The 20,321-nt window shown below is 36.8% G+C and overlaps 2 protein-coding genes across 3 annotated transcripts; both read right to left on the minus strand.

Annotated features, from left to right (window-relative positions):
• Nucleotides 1–373: 373 nt before the first annotated feature.
• LOC307153262 (kinesin-like protein KIF19) lies at nucleotides 374–20,123 on the minus strand. Of its 2 annotated transcripts, XM_079862565.1 has the most exons (20): nucleotides 19,632–20,123; nucleotides 18,176–18,256; nucleotides 15,790–15,900; nucleotides 15,483–15,570; nucleotides 15,216–15,352; nucleotides 14,978–15,103; nucleotides 13,343–13,435; nucleotides 13,136–13,237; nucleotides 12,668–12,820; nucleotides 12,118–12,240; nucleotides 9,157–9,313; nucleotides 8,128–8,290; nucleotides 6,912–7,089; nucleotides 6,434–6,704; nucleotides 6,177–6,298; nucleotides 5,522–5,893; nucleotides 4,397–4,568; nucleotides 4,070–4,177; nucleotides 2,552–3,950; nucleotides 374–2,467 (listed from the first exon to the last, which is right to left on the minus strand). In XM_079862565.1, exons 1-19 carry the CDS (start codon nucleotides 19,671–19,673, stop codon nucleotides 3,790–3,792), a joined length of 2,760 nt encoding a protein of 919 aa, XP_079718691.1. In that variant the 5' UTR covers nucleotides 19,674–20,123; the 3' UTR covers nucleotides 374–2,467; nucleotides 2,552–3,789. The 2 variants fall into 2 exon arrangements, with proteins under 2 accessions (XP_079718691.1, XP_079718692.1); XM_079862566.1 differs by lacking the exon at nucleotides 12,118–12,240 and having other exon boundaries at nucleotides 19,632–20,121.
• Nucleotides 1,195–2,394, minus strand: LOC307153268 (carbohydrate sulfotransferase 12-like; the record flags this gene model as incomplete). The annotated part of the gene is made up of 1 exon (XM_079862594.1): nucleotides 1,195–2,394. The coding sequence occupies one exon, from the start codon at nucleotides 2,392–2,394 to the stop codon at nucleotides 1,195–1,197; it is 1,200 nt and encodes a 399-aa protein (XP_079718720.1).
• Nucleotides 20,124–20,321: the final 198 nt, after the last annotated feature.

A 20,321-nucleotide genomic window follows, 5' to 3' on the forward strand; every position in this document is an offset into this window, starting at 1 on the left:
ATCCTTGATGTGTCATTACAAGTGCCCAGCCATGTGAGTGATTCCTTCAGAGTGAACACGGGTGAATCTGACTGCAGTAGATGTGAAAGATATGAATAAAAATTATGTTTATTCAGCCAGCGCAAATACCTGTATTTACTTCCCGTTTTCAGTCGAAGACCACAGTAGTCGATTGTCGAGTTCTCCACTATTGCTTAGTTACCTATGATCTCGCGCGTGAACTCGACAATCGACTACTGTGGTTCTCTGTACTGACAGCACTCCAAATTTACAAAAAAATTAGCTCAATGTTAAAATTGACCGGAGTTCTCCTTTAATGTGCTTGGGATGCTCATACAAACAGAACAATGTTGGCAAAAGTGTGCGACAATGAGGGAATTTATAACCTATATATTATGTTTAAAAGTATTTTAACATCAAAAATGAAAACATAGCCTTAGAAATCTGGAAAAGTTATGCATGCTGGTTTTTTTAGGTTAGCGATTTTCAGTGAAGGTAATATATTTGACTGCTTTTTTTGCCTGTTGAACTGAAGAGTAAAAATATAAGACCCCAAAAAGATTTATTTGCTAAAATCATATCAAAATCTATTCCCGAGAACACTAAATAGAGATAAAACATCAGAAATTGAAATGTCATACTTTTTCCAGATAAGATTATGTGAAATGTCAATTTCTGTCCCCAATTATTTTTATCGTCTATTTTGCTCAGAGATGTCTGGTTTCAAACAGGAGCCCCTATTTCACATATTCCACTGGACCTTGGAGAGCTGTCTCAATAGGCCTCTTTTCATAAATTCTAAATTCAAATTTGAGAACTTCATCAGAGCGCTGCTCACATAGCTGTAGTACATTGCACTGGCTGCAACAAATCAATTGAGAAACACTGTACCCTTGTGGCCAAAACAAACCAATGCACTGGACTGGTCATTTCGAACCAGTTCAAAATTCATTAAATTTAGAGTTTCACTACATGTACTTGCGCCTGTATTGTCCAACAGTGTTTGTACGAACAATGAAATAGTACTGAAATTTTCTATGTGGGCAACATGAAAATCTAATCATTGAGCAAAGCAATACCAAACAGCAACAATTTAACAACAAATATAAAAATGTTTTAGTCAAACAAATTAGAATTATTTTTAAGTACCAAAGTATCAGTACATTTTTATTATATAATCCTTTTACTCTCATGTCACTTATGCAGAAGTGTCTCAGGTTTGTCATATCCAAATAATCTAAAGTCTGCTTCATAAAGATTGTAAAGTTTTCTCCTGTCAGCTACTGAAATGTTTGCAAACCAGTCTCGCTCCCAGTTTACAGCTGTCCTATTGCGGTACCCTGGGGGAAAGTGAATCTGATTATCCAGACCAAGAATCCTCAACAAATGTTCTGTATCCTCATCAAGAGTTTCCAGCTTCCCAACAAAATCATAGTCAATTTGGCACGGATGGCAGAGTCTGTACATCTGTTGCCAGTGTTCATTGAATGGTTTTACTTTCTCAGTCTGTGGATCTAACAGGTACTGAATAAAGTGAGTAAAGGACGGTCTGATACCTGCGGCGAAGGCCTCTTGAGCGGAGTCAGGGGGGGATGAAATATTAGCATAACGCTGAAGCATTGTGGAGGCATACTGCCTATAGAATTCCTCATTTGCCACAGTAAATTTGTTCCGGAAAGCAGAAATAAGGCGTACAAAAGGATCCCGTACAAAAAGGAACTTAGTGTAATTATGTAGTCTGTGATGCATCAAAGGACGTGAGAAACGACCAAAGAGCCTCCAAAACTTGTTAAACGTCAGATGCAGAGTGGCATTGTGGGATAACGCTGATGGTATGTCAAGAGGATCCAGATATGGAGCTCCATTAGGTGCCTTCAGGTTCTGGCTGAGCACAATCATGACTCGTTTCCAGTTGGTACATGCTACCTTCGGTACAAAACAGTAAATAACACCATGATGATCATCCACAATGAGATGGTCCAGGGATTTTCTTGGAATTTGGTCAAATGTCTTAAATTTCCCTGGGAAGTTCAAGCTGCTATTGGCTGAGCAAAGTTCTCTTATAATACGTCTACGATGTGCTTGACGCAGGTTGAGTTGTGTGGGAGAAGTCTGCATAAATGTGTGCATTAGGTTGTTTGGACCCTGATCATGTTTTAGGTGAGGTGTGATGATCGTCAGGTTTGGTTTGACTGACCTGCTTGACTGTTTCCAGATAAATGAATCTTCACTTGTCCTACGTTCAGAGGACGTCATGCTTGCGGGGACTTCAGGTAATGATGATGCCACGTGCAGATAAAAAGTCCCATCTCTCACGTCATCCCAGTGAACTATTGCGAAGAATATGATGAATACTGTTCCTAGCAGAAGGAAACACTGGAGCTTTCTCAGCATTTTCACTGAAAACAAGTCTGCAAGTCTTCAATGCATATCATTATCATCTCTGGAATGAGTCAAGTTGGGACTTCTGGAGAAAAACATAAACATTTAGGACATTCATGTTGAAGTTTCAATTAAAAATTTCTACCATGAAAAATGATCCATCACTCACCCATATTTTGTCTTCTTGTGCTCTACATTTCAGAATGTTCCACATGAAAACTTTGAAGAGGGCAGGAATGCTTGAAGTTACATATGTAAACTCACACTAGGGTGTGACTGTGAACGCAGGAGAGAAACGCTCCGCCTTTCAGCCAGAACTAAATCATATGCTGCTGTTTTTCCAGAGGGTTCAGCTAAAACTAACTACCACAACCATTCACAGGAAACCACAGCTGAAAATAAACCAACACGCTTGCTGCGTCAACTCCAGACATGACAAAAAATATGACCAAAAACAATATTGTCATAAAATACCTTTTACTAGTTATTTCATTTCAAAATAAATTCAAAGGTTCACCCGTGTACTAGGTTATAGAAATAGCTGAACCCCTGAGATCGAGTGGCTTCTCGTGGGATTTCAGAGGGATTGTTTTATGTGAAGGAGAAGGGACACAGACACAATCTACACAGAGATTTCTCTTGATTGTTACAAATGATTGATTTATTACTTTACATTTTTAAATCTATATTCATTCCCATTTAATTTTCTTTTATTTACACTTTCATTTATTTATATTCTGTGAGTGATTTTTAACCTTTCATTTCTTGATGTCATCTTGATGTTAATGTCATTTTATTTGTCTTAAGTGCTCTTAACAATTTTGAAAATGTTAACATTCAGTTTTTGAATTTTGAACTATAGCATGCCATACGTTCAAGTGACAAGGTAGAACAACATCAACATGTCACCGGTGATGAACAATTATTTACTTTGTGTCTTCTAAGTTCTTACTAAATTCATTCCATTTGTATTCTATGTGCATATTGTGCATATTCTATGTGATAATATTCCATGGTTGTGGTAGTTATTACAGGGATGATCCTCACTGGAGAAACAAATATAGGCTTTCAAACAAATTTTTATATAATTCAATTTTTATTATAAAACAATCAATTAATCACAATTGATAATTTATTTTGTTTTAGCAGCTAAGTTTTCTAAGATTTTCTCCAAATAAATTAGCTTCAAATGTGATTTATCAAAAAATGAGTATGTGTTCTGTAAACTGTATAAAATCTCTATTTAATATCTCAAAAAGTGTTTTTTCGAATTATAAGATTTTCAATACATATCTGAGAAATGCTATAATAAAATGAAAATAACATCAATTCACAACATAGTCTCAGCTGTACATTTTAGTGCAAAAAAAAATAAAAAAAACCTTCTCTTGTTTAAGAACCAGAAACTCAAACATATGACCTTTTTACAGTATGTTTGTTTTTTTGCCGTGCTTCATTCATTCTGTTGACATCGGCCATTCCTTTTTGTCTAGGATTTTCATTAGTGGACTTCTTGTAATTGCCTGGTTGCTGTAGGAGGTTGCTGGGGTAAGAAACATCTCCTGGGCCTAAAAACATTTTTATTAACTTAGATTGGACTACAAAACAATCACAGCCTGCCAACTTCATTTCACAATTAAAAACAAAGGAAACATGTTGTTGAATAGCAAGACAAAAAAAATCTCACCTCGCTGTTGTTTGTAGATTGCCTGTCCTCGTTTGACATTGGAGTGTTTTTGATGGATGGTGCTGGGTGGTGTTCCCCTGATCTCTAACTTCTGAAGCTGCACTTCTCCTAAATTCAAATTGACAAAATATCAAACTTTGCTCATTTTTAGGCCTGTTTCACACATCTCACGTCTGCGGCACGAGAGCAACAAGCTGATTTTGGTACTCAAATAAAAAATCTCAATGAAATCACTTTATGGTCTGCATTTTCTAACAGAGATCCAAACGCTAGCCTGAATCTCAATTTTGCTTGAGTTTGAAAAAACAAGTAGCTGTAGTTCTGTACCTGTAAAGTGAGAGATGTTGTTCTTCATTTTAGCTACTGGGGGTGTCGCAGGGTTTCCAGCACCACCGTTGAGTTGCTGGGTCATGTTTAATGCTGGTTGCACAAGGCGGTTGTCGGAGATGCTCTCCAAAGCTGGATATCTGGAAGGGTTTTGTCTTGGTTTTTGTACATGCTGTGATAAAAACAGATCAAATTAAGGTACCTCCTTTGAGAGTGCCACCTGAAATTGACATTTTTTGCATCTATTTACATAGAAACCTATTTTTTAATGTAATTATTAGGTTATCACTTGCCATGCGTACCAATGAAAATAAAAAGCAAAAGCACACTGTAAAAGTGATAGTTTGTCTGACATGATGAAAAGTGTATGTGATATTAGACAAAGAACAAGAAAGACACATATAATAAATGCAATAATTTACCTCACATCACAATGATTTAAATACAGCTAATGACTATACAGTGAAGTAATAAAAATCATAAAAAGCCAAATTTGAAAACCGCACTATATAAAAATATTTTTACATACCTCATATAATACACTACCGTTCAAACGTTTAGGGTCAGTAAGATGTTTTTGAAAGAAGTCTCACAGAGGCTGCACTTATTTGATCAAAAACACTGTAAAAATGTTAAATATTATTATAATTTTAAATAACTGTTTTCTGTTTTAATACATTACAAAATGTAATTTATTCCTGTGATGGCAAAGCTGGATTTTCAGCATCATTACTTCAGTCTTCAGTGTCACATGATCCTTCATGTATCATTCTAATATGATGACTTGGTGCTCAAGAAACATTTCTTATTATTATCAATGTTGAAAACAATTGTGCTGCTCCATATTTTTGTGGAAAGCATGATATATTTTTTTCCAAAGTCTCTTTGATAAATAGAAAGTTCAAAAGAACAGCATTCATTTGAAATAGAAATCTTTAGTAATTATATTATAAAAGTCTTTATTGCCACTTTTGATCAATTTGATGTGTCCTTGCTGAATAAAAGTTTTAAATTCTTAGAAAAACACACACACACACACAAAATCTTACTGACCCCAAACATTTGAACAGTAGCGTACATATTTAGCCTAACCAAAACTCACTGAAACAACAGATGTGCTCATACCCTTTTGCTTGCTTCAAAAGATCTGGACCGCTTCTTGCGCTGTTGTTTCTCAGGCAGCTCCATTCTGCCTTCTGTTCTCTTTGAGTCCTGCTTCGATTGGGAACTGCCTCTATGTCTTGGGGGGTTTCTTTTGACCTCTGCGGACTCATCTGCCAAAGTTGAAACTAAACTGTCCATGCTCACCGAAGACTTGAGTCCTGCGGCCAAATTCACACCAGCCACCCTGGAATTGGACTCCTTTACTCGAAGGTTTGAGCGGCGTTTTGCAGCAATGACTGAGATGCTCTTGGTGTCACTGACAATTTCCCTCAGAGTGTCTGGACTCACAGCTTCAGTAGGACATACAGGAGTCGAATTCTTAACAGCACAAGCCTGCTCAAAGACATTCAGCCGCATTACAATCTTCACAAAACTGACTTATGACGCACAAATGCAAAACGTCAACGCATCACTATCAATCAACATGCTTTGTCAAATCAATTGTAGACTAATTTCAAAATAAAGTAAGATTTGGGAATAATATAGTGGAGGTTATAGAGGTAGAGGTAGTGTATATTTAAAAATCAAAAGAGACTGCTGAAACTGAATGAAAAGGGACAAGAAAAGGAGAAAGAAAGGAAGAGATCAAATAGAACAAAAAACGAGTGTTGCTTACTGCTCTGGGGTTTGTGACGAAAGTGTGAAGGTTGAAAATTTGGTCCACGCTTGCATCACTTAATTCACCAAAGTAAAGTGAATAAAGCTCTTGTAACTCTTCAGGTACACAGAGTCCTTGATCTGTGGAGAGAATTAAGAAATAAATACATCAGATAATGTATATTTATATCTGAAATTTCCTAATGTTTATTTAACAAATGTCAGATGCTATAATCAGTCTTTTTAAAGACATCTGCCCATTTCAATGACCCACACCTTCAATCAGAGCCTTTTGCTGGTGTATGATGTCATCACAGAGTGTCCGCTGCTGCTCGTGCCGCTGAATGATGAAGTCTTTTGTTCGGAGAACGTTTTCTTTACAGAGAACAGCTGACTGGATTTCAGTTTTTTCAAGCTCCAGCTCATGGACTTTACAAAGCAGTGTCAGAATGTCTCTCTGCTCACTGTTACTTATGCGTTTAGGGAGCAACTCCTCAATCTTTGATGACTTCAGTTTCATGTTCAATAATTTTTCCTCCAGTTCACGCTGAAAAACAGAGTGGAAAGCAATAGGGAAACTAATTTTTGCAAACAAAAATACAAATATTTTAAAATGCCTCCTAATTAAGCTTAGGTCATAAAACAGCATGTATAAACATTAAAAAAGGATTACACTGCAGTCACTGCTTTACATGTCAGATGTCCATTTGCTTTTATGACTCATTCAAAATGAGTCTTAATTAAACTTGCTTACTTTCAGCTCCATTGTTTTTCTCTGTTCAGCCAGTAGGGGGCCGATCTCCTCTCGAGCTGATGTAACATACTGTGGCTCCTCTTGCCCACTCTCTTGCTCTTCCTCATTATCTCTCTCTCTTTTCTCTTCGGTTACCTCGTCTCTCCCTCTCCGGGCACGTGCTCGATCACGCTCCCAACTACCAGATGAAGAAAAGAGAAAGAGGGTGGATGTGAGATAAAAATGATAAGAATAATATTTTTTACTACTTAAAATAAAAAAAGAAACATTTAACTATCAAAACATTTATCAAACATCCTGGGAAATTTCAAGCGGATTTTGGTATAATATGTGATGGTGTAGATTTTTAACTATGTGTGAGATGGCAATGATGTAAGGTGGTAATGACATATTTGGAGGACAAGCCCAAAATAGACACTCTGTCAAATTTACCATTGCAACACTCTTAAAAATATGGGGGAGTAATTAAATAGATACAATAACATTTTAAAGTGATTAAACTTTGAATTATTGTTAAACTGTTATTAAACTTTATAATTAAATTCAAATTAATGTTAAACCCTAATCATTGTTTAGTATCTTTGAGATACTATTATAGTTTTAATTCATATTTTTAATATATTTATGTATTTTTATATTTATCAAAAATATACGTTTTTGTAATTTTGTGTTTGTCATTATTATTATTACATTTTTTTTTATGTCTGTACGGTTTCTACGAAAATAAGAAATGTTTAAGTTTTTTATATTTTATTTCTGTTTAAGTCAGCATGAAACGAAAGTTGCAATCATCCTTTTTTTCCTATGGTGACTTATAACGGACTTTTCGAACAAGAAAAAATGTAGGGCGGGACTTGATGTTTTCCATCAGGAACTGATTGGGTTGTAGTGGTTTATTATTGCTGTGATGTCATGTGAGTGACAGGTTGTAAATACGTCATCAGAGAAGAGATGTTGCTGCAAGAGGGAGGCGAAGCTATTTTGATTAAAGATTATGAGGACACATGAATTAAAAAAAAAAAGATGTGCACAGATAAATCATTTATAATAAAAACGGCAATAATCCATAAAAAATAAGTATGGTCAATTTTGATTTCAAGTTGATTAACATTTAATCATTTTTATTGTTTTGATTTTTGGTAACTATAACAACCCTGCCCCTAATTGTAAACTTGCTAATCAGTGTAACTGTTTATATGTGTAAGTTTGTGTTTACTCTGAGATGGTGAGCAGATGTCTGGATGTGTCTATGTGGAGTTCCATAGTGCAGTTCTCCAGCTCCATCAAGCTGCGTCTGATCTCCATCTGCTCCCTGAAGGCAGACAAGAGCTGCTCCTGCAGTAAAGCCATCTCACCATGACTGTACTCTTGCACCTCAGCTAAGAACAGCCCATTCAGAGAAATCAGTTTGCAATCATAAAAATGACCCTTTTACTGCTATTTCAAGAAAGAATGTCCTCATTGATGTTCTAACATGGCAAGATCTCATATTATTGCTCATACTTGCATACTTTAGGGATTTGAACAGAAGACTAAGTATTAAACACTGGTCCGTAACTTGTAAAGTGTGTACATTTTTAAGTCTGATATCCCAAAGATACACTATGTAACTTTTGGACCTCTACCGGTTAAAAAACAAAACCGCATGCATTTTGTGGAAGAACATTGTTTTGGTTGTGCTTTGGCTCTGCCTGACTGTGCGGATGAATATGGTTCTTTCTCATAACTAAAAAAAGAGAGAGAGATTATCCTACTGCTCATAAAACATTCTCTACTAGGCTTAAGAGACACAACCAGTTTAGATAGAAAGCATCTCAAACTGACTGGCTGAAGATGTAACTGTAGCTATACCCATTAATAGACATGGTAGCTACTTCCTTGAAAATAAATTCCAGCACAGTGCTACAACAACCCATAATGAAATGACCCTTCACAGTAGATAGTGCTTTGCAATGAACTCTACATGTGGCAATTTATCTGTTTAATAAAACATTGTACTAACCTGTTGAGTAGTAAAAACACCATCTCCACATCGCTTTTACAACATTTCAAATCCCTCAGTTCTTGACATCTCCGAAAAGCCAAGCGAATGTTGATTCTTGTTTTATTACGAGCTCTGACATGTTCTCGTTTAAATTTTGTTCATTTTGACCAACAAAAGTTACATAGTGTACCTTTAAAATGGATTATTTCAGTATTAATTGTCAGCTACTGTACCCAAATACAAACACAAAATTGAACACACCTTGAATGTCATAAATGCCTGCTTTCTCTCCTTTTTGTTGCTCTTGACTCTGTTGGTCAATCTTTGCACGAAGTCGGTCAATTTCACTCCGCAGATCAGCAATAATACTGGTGTATTGGGCAAGGTGATATGTAACATTCATCAAATTACGCTTCACCTAGAAGAGTTTAAACAATTGGGCAATCAGACACTGAACATTAAGAGAATATATCATTAACATCCATAATATTTATGGAAGTGTAGGTGTTTGTGTGAACTGGCCAATGCTTTTACTAATCCCAACACACTCAAAAGAAAAACGTGAATCTGTTAAAGGGGAAACACAAACCGCAGGCAACTAACATTCTTAAAGGGGAAACATTCTTAAAGCATAGAGACAGAGCGCAACACGTCATAATCTGAAGACCACGCCCAAAACAATGGGGGAAAACAATCCAACCGTCTCCGTTGACTTTGCATTGCGAGAGACTGCCTCCTTGTCATTTAATGACATAACAAAAGACAGAAAAATGCCTAAAAGCTGCTGTGTGACAAGGTGTACAGCAAACAAGCTAAAAAACCCAGAAATAAGTTTTTATAATCTGTCGACCCCAAAAAACGAGCGTTTAAGGACACAAAAGTGGGTACAGGCTGGAACGAATGGGTAAATTGGGATCCTGACACTCAGTATGCACTAAAAAATGCAGTAAACATTTTGTCACTGGTAAGTCAAATATCCAAATGTCCGTTTTATATATTAGATTTTTGTAAGCTAAGCTATACTGTCGCCGATTACGTAATATGACACCTTGCGCTCTGTTTCAATTGCCTGTATCCACTTTTGTGTCCTTAAATGAATGTTTTTTGGGGTCGACAGATTATAAAAACTTATTTCTGGGTTTTTTAGCTTGTTTGCTGTACACCTTGTCACAAAGCAGCTTTTTGACATTGTTTTGTTTTTTGTTATAAGTCATAAATGACAAGGAGGCAGCTTCTCGCAATGCAAAGTCAACGGAGACGGTTGGATTGTTTTCCCCCCGATGTGGGCGTGGGCTAAATACGCTCTGTCTCTATGTTAAACCATAACAGAAAATTATTTATCAGTGAAATATACACTACCGTTCAATAGTTTGTGGTCAATATGGTATTTTTTTTAAAGAAATGTATACTTTTATTCAGTGGGGAAGGATTAAATTGTTTAAAAGTTTTTACATTTTAAAATGTAATCACAGTTTACACAAAAATATCACATGAATAAATTACATTTTAAAATATATTAAAACATTTTTTTTAATTGTAATAATATTTTACAATATATTAAATGCAGACTTGGTGAGCGCACTGTAAGAGACTTTATTTAAAAACTTTTTAAAAATCTCTGTGACCCAAAACATTTGAATGGTAGTGTACTGTAAATTTCCTAATCGAAACTTAAAGGAGAACTCCGGTCAATTTTAACATTGAGCTCATTTTTTTGTAAATTTGGAGTGCTGTCAGTACTGAGAACAACGACAAAAATCGGTGTTGCCTACACCGTGTTATCCTCTTTTTAAAATTTGCACTCTGTTGACTTAAATGGGGCAAGTTTTAAACCTGCTTTTAGCCTCTTAACATCCTTGATGTGTCATTACAAGTGCACCAGCCATGTGAGTGATTCCTTTAGAGTGAACGCGGGTGAATCTGACTGCAGTAGATGTGAAAGATATGAATAAAAATGATGTTATTTCAGCCAGCGCACATACCTGTATTTACATCCTGTTTTCGGTTGAAGTCCACAGTAGTCGATTGTTGAGTTCGGGCGCATGATCGTACGTACTAAACCTATGCGCGTGAACTCGACAATCGACTACTGTGGACTTCAACCGAAAACAGGATGTAAATACAGGTATGTGCGCTGGCTGAATAAACATCATTTTTATTCATCTTTCACATCTACTGCAGTCAGATTCACCCGCGTTCACTCTAAAGGAATCACTCACATGGCTGGGAACTTGTAATGACACATCAAGGATGTTAAGAGGCTAAATGCAGGTTTAAAACTTGCCCCATTTAAGTCAACAGGGTGCAAATTTTAAAAAGAGGATAACACGGTGTAGGCAACACCGATTTTTGTCGTTGTTCTCTGTACTGACAGCACTCCAAATTTACAAAAAAATGAGCTCAATGTTAAAATTGACCGGAGTTCTCCTTTAACCTAAACTTAACTCTTTCCCCGCCATTGACTGAAATTTCCGTCATTTGTGAGACAACGCTTCCCCGCTATTGACGGAAATTTCTGTTTCAGTTTTTTCACTGTTATACAGTAGGGGGGCGCTATTGCACATATTCTGAAAGGGTACTGAATCTCCTGATCAAAATACAGGCGAAGAAGCAATATAATATGTAAGCAGATGCATATGTAAAATAACAAATTCATCAACAATAAACTGCATATAAATCAAAACTGCTTAATATTACTGAATGAAATGTCGACCCAGGGCAAGGTAGGACTGTGCAAGCTTTGATGGTGTTTATGGACTCGATCTACTCCATATTCTATGTTTTATGATCTACTCAACATCTATGTTTTGATCATAGTTCTGAATCCGATCCAGACGTAGTGTTTGAGAAAAACGGGATTTTCTCAGCTTTTTACTTACTCACATTCAAGTGTTAGGCTAATAAAAAAAGAATGCATGAAGCTAGAATAAAACGGAGCAGAGAGTCTGTTCTTTCTTTTGATATTTTGTATGCTCAGACATTCATACAATAAAATATTCTGGGGGCCATGAAACTTTTGTGAAAATGATAAAAAATGTTGGCGCTGGCTGCCAACTTTTATTTACATTTTTTTTACACTGGCGGGGAAAGAGTTAGTACATTTTAATACTTAATTCTGTTTGTTTAATATTTATTCAATGGTTATTTTAAAATATTAACATCAACAGTTTTAAGTTGTGGTTGATGCAGACTTTCTAAACAAATACTATTAAATGTGTTTACCTTGTTTCGTATATTTTTGGCTTTGTCGGCATAAACCAGTGTGTTTCTTGACTCCTCAAAGTTGGAGCTGGCAGGACTAATATGGGTAATCATGACTGTGCGACTGTTTCCTCCTAAAGCATCCTGAAATCCACATCAAAATTTGCAACTATGTGACAACTGTGCAAACCAAGACGTTCAATGATTAAGGCATTTGTGAACATTGTGGGATACAGTATTCCATGCAGTGTGCTCTGGTTGTACACTTCACATTTTGGTAAATGTAGTAGTTCATCTGGATTTTCAATGCAGAAATACAGAAATCGTATGATATATTATTTATATCTTGTCGTCTTGACAACTCTCTGAGTGTTTGTTGAGTTAGGACATATCAGTCTGCGCCATCTAGAGTTTTATGACAGAACTTTGTGTATATATATATATATATATATATATATATATATAATGCTACATAAAATATACTATAGCCTGTTTTTTACAGTAGGCTTACAAAGTCTATTTGAATGAGGAGATTAATTAAACTTGTTGTAGCCTGGCTGGTTTTTCTCACCTTAAGAAGTCGAGTGAGTTTGCTGTCTCTGTAGTTGACAAACTGAGCACCTTTCCCACCCTTCTCACTCAAGGCATTGATGCAGTTGGCCAGTGCTAAAAGGGAACGATTTATATGTGCTCCTTCTTTCATTCTCTTTCCTCTGTTTTGAGTCTGAGAGAAGAGAATATGTGCTTCAGAACAGGACAAATGACTGTCTGTTGGTGTTCATAGACAAAGAAATTGTCTAAGAATGTTTGAATTTAACGAAGGATGTTTGTGATGTTTTGGCTGCCATATGAAATGTGACATGCTCAAATTCTTTAATCAGTCTCACATTATTTGCATATGAATAATGAAGGATAGAAGAACTTAAATATTTATTTAGATGAAAGATGAGAGAGGGCACTGGACTATAAAATCTGGCATCCATGAGGAATTTAAAAGCTTGCGTTTCCACTTCAACACATCTACACACACAGCATGTACCTGTGATGCTCGCTCAGTTCCTGCCAAGTCTACCATGAATAGCTTTCCCACCCTGACCTCCTCGTTGATATCCTTTACGCGACTCTTTTGCTTGACTGCCACCTGTGGAGTAGACAAAGCAGGAGGCGCACACTCAAACTACAGTGCCAATTTGAGGTCATGCACATGATTATTGTGTGTGTGTGTGTGTCTCTGTTTTAGGCTTGCCTGAAGTATAGCATGAGAGCGAGATGACGTCTTGTTAGCAGCTGTCGACTCCTGGGTCCTCAGTTTATTCCCTTTGGTCAAAAGAGCCATTATCTAAAATCACAAGCAAACACCAGGTTCAGAAGGACATCATCCTTTACTGGAGACACTATAAGGAGTAGACAGGCCAATCATGGGAAATTAATAATAATAATAATAATAATTCATTACATTTATATAGCACTCGGCACTCAAAGTGCTTTACATGGAAGGGGGGAAACCAACATGATGCGACGGCAGCCATAGTGTGCCAGAACACCCACCACACACCAGCTTATTGGTGGAGAGAAGACAGTGATGAAGCCAAAATCAGTATATATGGGGATGATTTGGAGACCATGATGATAGAAAGAAGCCAATGGGCAAATTTGGCCAGAATGCCGGGGTTAAACCCCTACTCTTTTTCCTAAGGACATCCTGGGATTTTTAATGACCACAGAGAGTCAGGACCTCGGTTTAACATCTCATTGGGGCGTTAGGACCCACACAGATCACAGGGTGAGCACCTCACTAATACCTCTTCCATCAGCAACCTAGTTTTCCCAGGAGGTCTCCCATCCAGGTACTGACCAGGCTCAGCCCTGCTTAGCTTCAGTGGGAAACCAGTCTTGGGCAACAGGGTGATATGGCTGCTGGCACTTTCAGGATGACACTTAAACCAACGTAACTTCTAATAACTAGACTTTTCAAACACTAATTTTCAAAAGTTTTAGGTTGGTAAGATTTTTTAATGTTTGTGAAAAGTCTCTTAAGGGGGTCGCACACCAGACGCGCAGCTCAGCGCCGCGCCGCGCAGCGCCACGTCTTTTAAATTCGAACACATTATTCTCTATGAGAGTACACACACCGGCGGCGCCTTTCGGCGTCTGTCCACGGCGCCCAGCAATGGCTCAGGACCGTGTTCAAAATCCTGCCACGCCACAGAGCGCCATTTACATAGTTTTATATTAAATTTACATTTATGTGTCTCAAATCGTAGTTAATGTATATACGGACTTTACCCTGTGCTGCAATATACATTTAGTTTTATATTTATTTACAGAAATCAGAAAATTGCTGATGCTATCTGATTTTCAGGTGAGAGTTGTCCTAGACGTGGCGCGGCGCTGAGCTGCGCGTCCGGTGTGCGACCCCCTTTATGCTCACCAAAGCTGCATTAATTTGATAAAAAAATACAGTAAAAATTGTCTTATTGTGAACTATTGTTACAATTTAAAATAAAATCCTGTTATTGTAAAGCTGAATTTTCAGCATCATTACTTCTTCAGTGTCACATGATCCTTCAGAAATCATTCTAATAGGCTGATTTGGTTCTCAGGAAACATTTCTTCTTAGTATTATTATTATCATGCTTAATACTTTTTGTGTGGAAACTTTTCCCCCAGAATTCTGTCATGAATAAAAGATTAAAAGAATAGCATTTATTTGAAATAGAAATCTTTTTTCATAACATTATAAATGCCTCTACTGTCACTTTGGGACAATTTAATGCAGACTTGCTGAATAAAAGTATTCATTTATTAAAGAAAATTATAATAAAATCTTACAGACTTCAGACTTTTGAATGGTAGTGTATTTTAAGCTATTAAAAAGTACCTCTTTAGCATTACATGTAGAGAATTCAGTGATGCCTGCAATTTTTATTTTCCCTTTAGCGTCCTCACGCAGCTCAAGGTATCCAGAAGATGGATTCAACAGATCTCTGATCATCTCATTATAAATCTGCAAAGAAGTTCATTAATGTTTAGTGCATTCAGGACACACTGCATTTGTATAAAGTCCTAAAGGGACCGTACCAAAATTGATGTAATATCATCAAATCAATAAGACTGACCTCTATATATGACATATAAACACTGCAATTCAAGTCCTCGGTGCTGTCTTCAATGGCCTTAAAGAGATCATTGAGTGTTCGGATGTAAATGCCAGGCTCAGAATCTATGCCTAACATAGTGTATGTCTTTCCAGCTCCTAAAAAATCAATTGATTGTTACAAGAAGTTTGCAGGAAACGTGAATGCAGTTTTGTAGGGTATTAGAATATAAAGTATGTGCGTTTTTTAAATCCAAACACTAAAAAGAAAAATTCACATCTAGATTACCTGTGGGTCCATATGCAAAGACGGTGGCATTATAACCAGCAATCACACCATCAATAAGATTTTTTGTTGTTGCCACATAAACATCCTCCTGAAGTAAAGAAAAAAGTAAGTAACATTGAGGTCTGGAACTGTGATCATGCTGTATCTTTCAAAAACTTAAATTACCTAAACACAAAAACTATTTTGAAAACCGATGACGGAAAACGGCACCTTAAAATCTTAATGAACATGAAGGATGAGGATCAAGTATCCCATGACCAACAAAAAGAGTAAATATTTTGTATGGAAGAGCATCACTACTACACACCTGGGTTGCAGTATGATCAAATGCCACATCAAACATGTATGTTTTTTCACGTGAGCGGTTGGCCCTCAGGACATTGTCAGCATCCTCACAGGGGTCCATCAACACCACCATCTGAAGAAAGTAATTAGACATGAGAATGAACTCTTAGATCAATTCAGCAATGTTTAAACATTAACTCACTGCAAAATAAATTACCTGAAATATGTTGAGACTGATGTCCACACTCTCTGTGACACAATGTACACTAACACTACCGTTCAAAAGTTTGGGCTCAGTAAGATTTTTTTGTAAGATTTTTTTTTATGTTTTTGAAAGAAGACTCTTATGCTCACCAATTCTGCATAAAGGAATATTGTGAAATTGTATTACAAATTAAAATAACTGTTTTGCAACAATTTTTCATGGAAAAGCTGAATTTTCAGCTGTAACATTTATTTACAATACTAAAAACAGTTGTGCTGCTTAATATTTTTGTGGAAAGAGGATGCTTTGATTAATAGACAGTTCAAAAGAACAGCATTTAATTAAACAATTTTTTGTAGAAATGTAAACGTTTTTGCTGTCACTTTTGATCAATTTAATGCTTCCTTGCAGTATAAAAGTATTATTATTCTTTAAAAAAATTACTGACCTCAAACTTTTGCATGGTAGTGTAGCCTACATGGCAAGAAAAATCTTTCATGTTGTGCTGTTGGAACTGGGTTCAAATTAAATGGATGCTGTGTTTCAGTCTTCCTTCCCTTAAAGGTGCTCTAAGCGATGTCACGCGTTTTTTAGGCTGAAACATTTTTTGTCACATCCAGCAAACATCTCCTCACTATCCTCTAGCTGCCTGTCCCCTGAACACACTGTAAAAAAATGCAGTCTCTGTAGACAGCCCAGGCTCCACAAACGGCAAGAAAAACAAACTGGCCCAGCCTGGACCACGAAACATAACAAACAGTGTTTCAGCCAATAACCGACAAGAATGATTTGGGGGTGGGGGTTGGGGGGTTAGTGCACCTGCACATGACGGGGGAGTGTGGGGAATGGAGGAGAGAGAAGCATGAAGAGGGAAGTTAGCTAAAGGAGAGATGTCCTAGACAACTACAAACGTTGGAATTATATTCTCTTGAATTTTGATATGGCCGACACACGGCCAAAGAGACAACGTTCCAATGAACAAATAGCAAAGAAGAGGGAAAAGGAGAAGGAATGCACAAAGTCCCGAATTTACATTGGAAAAGCCTGTTTCAGGAAGCACGGAAGGGAGGGGGCGGGAAATGAGGAGGAGGGAGGGTCGAGCTAGCCTCAGTTTGTTTGACAACACTTCGAACGTCAACAAGAAGTGACGTCACCCAACATCGCTTAGAGCACCTTTAACAAAGCCTTTTTTCCACCGTCAGACAAACCGTTCTCATTGCTTAACCGTTCCAGTCCATGCAAATCCAGCCCAGCTGGTTTGGATATGGTTTCAATTTCCACTTCGGGGCTGATAACAGAGCTCTTTGGAATGTAATACAAATCTATCAGTTGTTGCCAACCGTGTGGAGAATTCCAAGCCGAGAGCGGTTTGTGATCGCGCTTTGCCAAACCAATCTCAAGTGGAAATATAACTGGAACCATTGCATGCCATTCTTAAAACCGTTCTTCCTAACGGTGGAAAAGCAACTGAAGTCTCTGAGAACCTGACACCTACTTCAGGTAGACAGTTCTGGAAAACGGGGGCATGCATTGATTGCATTCTAAAAAGTTCCTGGTGCCTTCAAGCTGACTGTCATTCTTTGCAAGTCTTTTGCACTTAATTTGCAGCTTTGCTTCTCATCATGTTTTTTCGCAAACTTCTAGAATGTTGCATTCTTTCATAACCTGTAGTAAAAATGAACTAATAATTAAATACATCTAAACATAAGGTGCACTGCTAATATAATATAATAAATAATTATTAAGATTGATGTGGTCTGAAATTGGAAAAATGTGCGTGAAAAATTATTTAAAATGAGATTGAGAATATTGACTTGCCTAATAATCATGCACACAAAGACATGTCTGCTGCATGTTTCTTTGCCTTTAAGAATCCTAAAACATCAAGCATAAGCAAAGAAGACAGTAAACCTTATTTATTGACTGTAAACAGGATTTACTGCAGATGAAAGGGAGGATTAGGTCTTTAGACCATCATTCATCATGAAAGATTCAGCAACAGACTCCTAAGCAAGAGTTGTGAATATTATGAATATGTTTTCAAAATGTATACAAAACATATAGGGGAGACAGTGGCTAGTTGTAACAAGGCTATGTATTAGGTTTAAAGTCAAAAGTCACTTGATTAAACAATTTCAGACAGGAATTATAGGTAATGCTGGACATGTGTCTCAGGTGGTCCTTCATGTTGTTTTTTGCCTACCTGGTTGTCAATCTTGTGCGCCACTGTGGTTGCACCCTCCTCAATCTCTGCATCGTTCAGAGGCCGGATGCGCAGAGCAACCTTGAATCAGTACACATCATTTATTTAAAAACTTATCTTTAAATAAATCTGCCTTCATCCTATTAGCTGCAAAAGACGTTAACAATGCATGTTCATATCATTAAAAAAACTTGAATTAATTTAATATTCATATTTGAATCTACATGAACTGTTCTTATCTGTTAAGAAGGATAATGGGGCTAGTTGTCACACAGGGAAGTGTTCACTGTAGTGTTAGCCTATATCTAGTGTTACTGTATGGTTTTGACACACTACACTATAAATTGTGACAAGGGTCAACTGTAGACTATAATAAACGAAAGTATAAACTATTTTAACGAAAGGTCGAAATTTGTTCTCAGGGTATGTCAGGTCAGTGCAAGTTGTCACATGTGGTTTATATATTCTTAAATATTATAATTCATCACAACCTCTGATAGCCAAAAAAAAAAAAAAAAGTATCTAATGCTCATCAAGGCTGCCTTTATTTGATAAAACTTTTATTTGATAAAACTTACTTATTTTGATAAAAATTTCATGTAAAATGTAATTTATTCCTGTGATGGCCAAGCTGCATTTTCAGCATCATTACTCTTCAATATCATATGATCCTTCAAAAATTAATCTAATATGCTGATTTGAAGCTCAAGAAACATTTCTTTTTATTATCAATGTTAAAAACAGTTGCGCAGCGTAATATTTCTGTAGAAACCGTGATACATTTTAACATTATAAATGTATTTACTGTCACATTTAATACAAAAGTATTAATTTCTTTCAAAAAAATAAAAATAAATTTTACTGACCACACTTTTGAAAAGTAGGATATGCCTAATGCATGTTGCATCTTACTTGTGGTTTTCATAAATTATTTTGCATTTCATAATTGTTTATTACCAAATATAATACATTTTAAATACTGTTATGTTGAGAAAGATGGCCATTTCTGTTTTCCTAAATCTGCCAATAATAACTAGCCTCCCTTTGACAACTTAGGCTACTCTTACCTTTTTGTATGATCTTTTTGTAACATGACTTTTTATTTAATTTTTTTATAGCGACTTTAATGTGCATGTCTACAAAGACTGACTATCAAAACATTCTACTACACTGATAATATTCACTAAAAACGTGACAACTGCTGCATAGTCTCACATGTAGTGACATACTAACGAATGTTATTATAAGTGTTATCATTTGTTATCACAACAAGAGACACGTTCTGCTCACTTGATGATTCTCTCCTGTCCCGCAGGAGACAGACTATCATGCATCTCTATTAGTAGCCTGTAACGTTACATTTTCCTGCGGGACATTCGTGACAGGTGCAAGTGACAGGTGTTCAACCTTACTGTTGAATGAACTGTGGTGCTTTAATAAAAGATCGACAGCCTACCGTGAGCTGATGGTCCTTCCACTCTCCTGGCAAATCCTTCATCTTTTTATTCCCAACTTAACGTTAACTTACTCCAGTCTTGTGCTGTATCAAAGCCTGTTTTGTTTTTTACTGACAATATCAAAATACGCCTCAGCTAGTGCTACACTAGAATATACTGGTGATTTACTGCGGGTTAGCCTAGTTAATCTTCTAATCTCATTCTGAGACAGGACTTGTGCTGCTGACTGGCCCCTGCGGAGGTCCTGGATTCACCAGCGGACGGTTGTTAACGGTGATGAAACCCCTAGAGGTGTGAAACAACCCAACTCGCTCCTACCATGCTGGGACTATGTCAACCCATCCTCTCCAGTGCAGCTAAAAGTACATTTTCATCAGTCCAAACCACAGTTATCCTCATATTTACGCTGATATTTAAGAGAAAACGTGTGTGAAGGATTTAACAAGAAGGATAAAGGTGTTTGCGCGCCTCTTTAAACCAGTGACACTCGCAGCGCGTGCGCGTGCTGGCGCAAGAAAACGGTTACTGTTGCTATGGAGACTAGTACACACTAGTTTGGTTACTTTGGCAATTTTTTGTGCCAAAATGAGTCAGACCAAATAACATATTTATCATATTTTGTCGTTTTATAATGCTAATTTTCTCGCACTTGCAAATTACACTTGCAACAAATACTCAAAACAATTTAA

This window comes from Squalius cephalus, assembly GCF_949319135.1.
Source record: "Squalius cephalus genome assembly, chromosome: 2".
In the NCBI taxonomy this organism is placed as follows: domain Eukaryota; kingdom Metazoa; phylum Chordata; class Actinopteri; order Cypriniformes; family Leuciscidae; genus Squalius; species Squalius cephalus.

Coding starts and splice junctions, on each gene's coding strand:
- LOC307153262 (XM_079862565.1), bottom strand. CDS start 19,673: ATGAAGGATTTGCCAGGAGAGTGGAAGGACCATCAGCTCACG. Junction 5,894..6,176: donor TCGTCACAAACCCCAGAGCA/GTAAGCAACACT, acceptor GTCTTTGAGCAG/GCTTGTGCTGTTAAGAATTC. Junction 4,569..5,521: donor CTTTTGAAGCAAGCAAAAGG/GTATGAGCACAT, acceptor TTTTTATCACAG/CATGTACAAAAACCAAGACA.